The sequence below is a fragment of the Propithecus coquereli genome, unplaced genomic scaffold, assembly GCF_000956105.1.
Source record: "Propithecus coquereli isolate 6110/MARCELLA unplaced genomic scaffold, Pcoq_1.0 Scaffold214, whole genome shotgun sequence".
In the NCBI taxonomy this organism is placed as follows: domain Eukaryota; kingdom Metazoa; phylum Chordata; class Mammalia; order Primates; family Indriidae; genus Propithecus; species Propithecus coquereli.
In genome coordinates, this window is record NW_012146523.1 from 4976352 (window position 1) to 4983791 (window position 7440).

Sequence of the window (7440 nt, forward strand, 5' to 3'; positions counted from 1 at the left end):
TTTTAAAGCAGCCATATTTTATTATCTTACAGATAAATCCAAATCAGATGCCAAAGTTGCAGTGGTGGCCAAGAAAAGGGTAAGTTCATGTTTTATTATATAAAATATATAAACTTACAAAACACAAAAAATATACAATGAAATTCCATTTGATTAATAGTATTTTTAAAAGTAAATTAAATTATTTAAAAGGAAAATGACATATAATTCATTTTTCCCCTAAATGTTAGTTGAGTATATGTTTCCTTTCTTAGTTTGACACTAGAAAATTAATGTTGATGTTACTTACATTAATGTTATATAATTATCAGAAATTAGAACAATAGAAAATTATAAGTGAATAAGTAAAAAATTGCTTCTATTTAAATTATATTTTACAAAATATTCTCATATACTAAATTTTTTTATATATATCATGTTATTATAATGTGTGGAAACAACTCATGGAACATTTAAATAATTAAAGTTCACAGCTTAATATAAAGTTTACCTTAAATAGGGAACAAGATCAGCCATTGTAATGAATTTTCTGAACCTAGAATAATTTTTATGAAAACTTATAAAGTCAGTAGCATTTTTAAAGAATTATTAAAATTTAATACATTATTCTGAATATTAAATGCAGAGAGTTGTTTACTTACTGTGAAAAATATGGTTGGTACAGGATGAACCTTGACATTCTCCTCAAGAGATAATGTTGTTACCACTAAAAACAGAGAAAGAGTTGATGCTTTAAACAAATTCTTCTAGATATATAATGTATTAGTGTCATAAGAAAAGGAATTATAATGGAAAGGAAAGCTTATGGTGGGGATTTCCTGTGTTGAGTGCTGGGGTGGGGGCAAGGCAAACCCAGGGAAAGTCAAGTGTAACCTGGAGGAACAGAAAAGGATATTGGGCATGAATCGATAGATAATTAGGCAATGGAATGAGCATCCTTTTTGTATTCTGAATATATATATTTTATTAGTCCTTTTAAAATCATTTTTTATTTTATCCTTTTTATTTTTGGCTTGTAAGAAGAATCTAGACATTTTACTGGCTAAATAATGCTGATGCTCCTTTGCACGGAAGAATTTAATATCATAGAAGACAAGGTTGCCCTTTATAAAAGAAAGGAAATAAGACTTGTGTGTATGTCTAGAGATTTGAACAGGAATATGTGAGGTAATGCAGCATTGTTAATGTGGATGGAATTGTTTATTTGAGTCTCTGCTAAAGGATATTTAGAGTCAAACATTAGAAAGATAATAACTAACATTTCTATATATTGCTTTATTTTTACCAATTGTTCTCAATGAAGGCAGTACTTTCCCTAGGAAAATGCCATTCAAAGTGTGCTCCATGAGGCAGAGCTGGCCTATAAACTTTTTGCTGGTCTGTAGTGAGATATTTACAGAAAGTGAGAATAATCATTTAGGAAGTTGTATGGTAATTTGACAGAGTAATTTTTGTCTGTTGATTCTTGTAATAATAAAATGGAGTTTGTATTGTTTATGTCTTTGTTTTTCATTTTTTTCTAACCCATTTTTATTTCATTTTATAAAAGCATAGATCTTAGACAGACTAGAGGAAAAAAAATGGTCCTTTACCAGAGATAATTTGAGAGATACTGTCCTATTGGACATTTTAGAAATTTTTGGAAGTGCTTTAGGTTATAGTAATTTTGGAGAATATAAGCCATTTTATTGGGCAAGGGCTAGGGATACTAGATATCCTGAAATACTTGGAACAGGGCTGTGTAACACAAGTGTCCCACATTTGGAATGACTTTCGAATGTTCTGCTATTCTCAATAAACTACAAAGTATAATTTTATATTGATTTCATACAAACTAATACTGAATCATAACATGCTAGACTAAAAGCCAAAGAATTTAGAAGGCTTCTTATGGACAGGAAAGTTGACATGGAATAGACAGATTGTTCATAAAATTATCCAATAATTTACTTAATCTCTACTCAATATATTATAACATTTTCAACTATATATTTAACTATAAAAGGCAAAAGTTACTGAGAAACCATGGAAATAGTTACAAATGTGTAACAGGAAATTTGAGATGCCTTTTAATAGTCTTAAAACCAAATATTGCTAAATTAATAGACATACATGATATATATTGATTTGACTGAATTTTTAAAAATAAATGTTTACAGATATTTCATAGTGATGCTAGCCTTTATATATAGGTAACTATTTTAGCATAATGATAAGAAATCTATGGCATAAAAATTATATATTGAGATTATTTTTGGATAGCCTATTGTTTTTCAGTCTTACTCTAAAATTATTCCCAAAGCCCTATCATAAAATTCTTAAAACATAATTCATAAAAACATTTTCTTTTTCCAATTTATCATCAAGATAATCTTCCCTACCTGTTGAAAGTTATAGTCGAGTATTTCCCAAATACGAGAGACAATGCGTGCCCTGATATGTTGTGTGGTTTCAAGAAAGGAGATATATTTTTTGTGATATTTTGTTACTAGGTCACCCCATGTCATAACACAGAGAGTTATTTTCCCCATAGGGAATTATTTTTGCTGAGATAATTTGGGAAAATATCATACTTCTCATTTTCTATACTTGGACAATCTGCAATTTATTTTGCATTATTATCTCTATTTCAATTAAGATTAGTTTCTTTCCTATCATATAAAAAGTTCTGCTCTGCTATTACTTAATCTGAGAGTGGTTTTTATTCTTGTGTTTACTACTATTTCTGCTGGCATATTTTCCTATAGAGCCTATATAGAATGACTTTGGTCATGCTATTTCACTTAAATCCAAACTTATTTATGATAGGGACAACTAGAATTTATCTTATTGATTATGTTTTCAAACGTAGTTATAAAAATACATTTTATTTTATTATGAATATATTTTCTTTTCTCTTTTATATTATAGTTATAATTTTTTGAAATTATTCATGTAGTCAGATGTATTAATTACAGTATGGGCTATAATGCTGTAATAAGACTCCAAATTATAATGAGTCACACAAGATAAAAGTTTATCTCTTTATCATATGTCTTAGCAAAGGTGGGCCATTTGCCCAGGTTGGGAGGAGACCTTGCCCCACAAGATCATCCAGACTCCCAGGTTCCTTCTGTCTTATTGTTATGCCAACTCCTAATGTGTGGCCCTGATCTATATGATCAAAGGTTGATTACTCTATCACATCCATATTCTTGCCCATGGAAAAAGTAAAATAGAAAAAGATTGCAGACAATTAGCTGAGGAAGAAAACATGAATGGCCACACTCAGTGACAAGGGAAAGAGGGAAAATACAGTTTCTACCTGGCCAGCCTTGGGGGCAGATTCTATTGCTAAAAAGAAGAAAGGGAGCCTACATACTTGGTTATAGCTAGTTGTCTAAGAGTTTCATTTCCAGATAGGAATGGAATGTTTCAAACTATTTGTTATGAAAGGGGTTATTAGGGGTGATAGGGTTGAAAAGCACTACCATAGGTATTACCATAATGGTTCTTATAAAGAAATTGATTCAAAGGTATCAAGTAAACAACAGAATAGTGTCAGAACCAGGGTAGGAATCTAGTTCTGATGGTCCAATATTACAGCTTCCTTTAACAACTCTTTGCTTTGTAAATCACTGGAGTATTCCTCATTTACTCTTAAATAATCATAAACTTCATGGTTATAAATAGGTATAATCCTAGTTTTTAAAAATAATTCTTCATCTGTATAGTACTTGAAAATTATAAAGCATTTCCACAAAGATTGTCTTTCACTTCAGACCCTTGGGAGAAAAGAAGAGCAAATATTTTTTATCATCGTCTTACAAAGAAGGTCATTTATGGTTAGAGAAGTTAAGGAACTTGCTCCTAGCTATACAGTGCTTGTTAGATACTTTTATTTAATTTTAATTAATTTTCCTTAGTTCTTATTAAAATATTGGCAAGGTAACATTATTAAAGTTTGAGCGTTAATTTCACTTAGTAAGGTAGCTTCTATTTTTGTGTACATTTTGGATATGGGGATATTAAATGATGTTTTTAAAGACAGTACTGTTTTATATAAAATGTAATAGACAGATAAAAGAAAGCTGTTGATATGAAAGCAAAATATAATAATGGTGCAATATATTGTACCTACTAAGTGCCAGGCATTACATATGTGTTATTACATTTTATTATAGCAACAATTATGTGAGATATTTATTATTATCTCTGGTTCACAAGTGAAGAAAATAGGCATAGGCATTAGCACCAAAAACACAATACAAAGATGGATGATAAAAAATTAAATAATAGCGTCTACAGCCACTCACCCTGGGTGGCAAATATTAACAGTTTGTATTTTATTGATTTATATAAATAAATGTATGTACATGTATAAATGTTTTGTGATTGTTTTGCTTTTACAACAATGAGATCTCATTATTTATGTCACTCTATAGATTTAACTACTTACACTAACAAATATAGACCTGTTTTTAACCTTCTGCATAGCATACCATAGCAGATGTATCAAAGTTTTATCAACCAGTACTATATTGATGACATATGGGTGTTTTCAAATTGGTGATATGGTTTGGTGCTGCTATAAGCAATGATTTAGTAAACACCCTTGTACGTATATTCTTAAATATTCGTGCTATTATTTCTATAGGCTAGATTCCCAAAGAGGAATTGCTAGATGAAAGTTAATCACAGTGTCACCCTGTGTCACCCTGCTCCCTTTGAATCATGAGAGGGCCTTGAGGAGTAAGTTGTTAAAGTTATGTGTTGACCTATAATTGTAGTAACACTTGCTGCCACCTCTTTGAAGCAAGATATAAGAGTGTTGCTGTCTTGGATATTATTCCTAAGCACCTACTAGGAATGGTACTTCTAGGGTCAAGTATGAGAGCTGTTTCTACAAGTCTCTGCCACTCCCTTAGCCCACCTTTTTAGCTCTTTAGCCATGTGTGATAGAGGTGAGCAGTACCAGTGCACCTGCCCAACCACCTGTGCCCCACTGGCAATAGTCTGAATGAAGGAGACTCTGACTACTCACACTAATCTCTCTGAGTTCCACTTAGTAAAAAGAAAGGGTAGGTCTACATTCTCTCTAAGTCTCTTCCCACTCTAGTATCTCATGAACTATAAAATATTTTTCACAGCTCAGCAAGTACTTTTGGAATGTCAAAGAACTTGTGCAGACCAGAGTTAATATCTACAATAAATATCTGAGTCAATTAGGCCTATAAATAAATAATGAAAAACAGTAGTGTACCAGGAACAGAGGTAGAGTAGCTGATGGTATTGCCGGCAATAGATTTTGAAAGATGTTTGAATACATATGTACATATGTGTGTGTGTATTTATGTGTGTGTGTGTACATATATATTCAGGAAAGAGTATATTGTGTAGGAAGAATGCAAACTTACTAAATGAAGCAGATCTGCCTCCAAGAACTAATTCTGCTGCTTAGTTGTTGTGTGACCTTAGGCAAATTAATTTAAACATCTTTTAGCCTCCTTTGATTAATCTCTCTAAATCGGTAACAATAATAATTACCTTCTATGACTGTTATAGAGGTTAATATACGAAAGTATTATAATAGCATGTAGTTACTATATCATAGTAGGTGCTTATTTAATAAATGCTCTTACTTTTCTTCCTAATTTCTCTTTAGAAAAGATAGGAAGTAAGGATTTAAGGAAATTTAAAATTCTCGGGCTTAAAATATCATGTTTTAGGAAATAGTTAGGATTAGGTAAAAGTCTTTTTTTTAAAGTAGATCCCACACTTTAATCATGATATTTTTTCAAAGTAATGAAATAACATTAAATTTGGAGGATGGAATTTTATAATTATCCAAAAACCATCATCCTAGTTATTAAACCAATTTTTATTAACTTGGTACATTTGTTTATAATTGTTTATATATATATGCTTATTTGTATAGTTTTAATCATTGATTAATATGTCACTTAATGTTTTCATTAATATATCACAAACCTTTCCATGTTGTTTTATGATTTTTATAACTTTAAGATTTTTTTTAATAAGAAAAGTAGCATTATGAGAAAAACAAAAACACATAACTGTAAGTCCTTTCCCAGCTATAATTTTAATCCTAAAAGAAATCCATTTTTATCTGCTATCAGTATTATATACATATATATTTCTATGCATGCATAAACATAAGGGTTATATGTATAAATAATGCTTACAAATAAATCAAATATAACATGTGTATAAGTACATATACTTTATTAACATAAATGGAGTGAATTAAACTCTACTTTTTTACTCAGTAACATATTAGGGATACTTTTTGTAAGTCAAAGATCTACTACATCTTAAGTGGTCCCATAGCATCTTGTTTTATTGAAGTACCTTAATATATTGAACAATTTTCTAGACATTTAGTTTGATTCTGGACTTGCACAATTACACATAAAAATGAAGTAACATCATTGTACACAAACTTCTTTAACTGTACATATATTTCTATAGGAAAATATATTTTCTTTAGGAAAAATTACTAGAAGTGGACTTGTTGATTCGAAGACTAGACACATTTTAAATTTTGCCAAATTGCTAAGCACCCTCCACCAAAAACAAAGAAACAAAAAACCAGCCAAACATTATTGTACCAATTACAGTCCCATCATTAGTGAAAGGGAATATCTAGATTGCCTTAGATTGCCAATTAATTCTGGTCATTAACAGTCTTTTCTTTATAATTTGTTTTATTTTTTAAATTATAAAGTAAATACATACTAGGAAGAAAAAAGTCAAGGAATACAAAAGTGTGTATTCTGGAAAGTTCAAGTTATTCTCTTCCCCCTGATCCCCACTATTTCACTATTTCAAAATCTGGAGTCAAGCATCCTCTTGAATATATTTTTGCATAATTGTACATAAATTTTAGCATAGTAATTCATAGAAGTGAAATTGCTGGGGTAAGTGGTATGAGCACTTAAAATTTGGTCACATATAGGGAAAGAATGAAAAATTTACAGATTGAAGGAGACTAATGAGGCATAGAAACCAAATATAATATGAGATCCTAGTTTGTATCCTAAAATAGAAATAGGACATTCGTGGAAAAGCCATTGAAATTTGAATGAAGTATTTAGTTTAATTAATAGTGTTGTACTAATGTTAATTTTCTATTACTGGTAATTGTTCTATGATTATGTAAGGTGTTAACATTAGGGGAATCTGAATGAAAAGTATATGGGAATTCTCTTGTGCTATTTGTGTAACTTTTCTGTAAATCTAAAATTATTTCAAAGTGAAAGTTAAAAATTGTATCCAGTTCTAGATAGATTCTGGTTATCAGCCCTTTATCAGATGTGTAGAGAGCAAATATTTTTTCCCATTCTGTGGACTGTCTATTCACTCTAATGATAGTTTCCTTGGCAGTGCAGAAGCTTTTTAATTTGATTAGATCCCACTTATTTATTTTTGTTGCTGCGG

General features: G+C 30.2%; 1 protein-coding gene across 1 annotated transcript in view; it reads left to right on the forward strand.

Moving 5' to 3' along the window:
- Nucleotides 1–7440, forward strand: part of ZCWPW2 (zinc finger, CW type with PWWP domain 2) — an 80502-nt gene that overhangs the window by 46389 nt on the left and 26673 nt on the right. The window contains exon 4 of the mRNA XM_012644548.1: nucleotides 33–79. Within this exon, the coding sequence (XP_012500002.1) occupies nucleotides 33–79 (47 nt within the window). The remainder of the gene's footprint in view (nucleotides 1–32; nucleotides 80–7440) is intronic.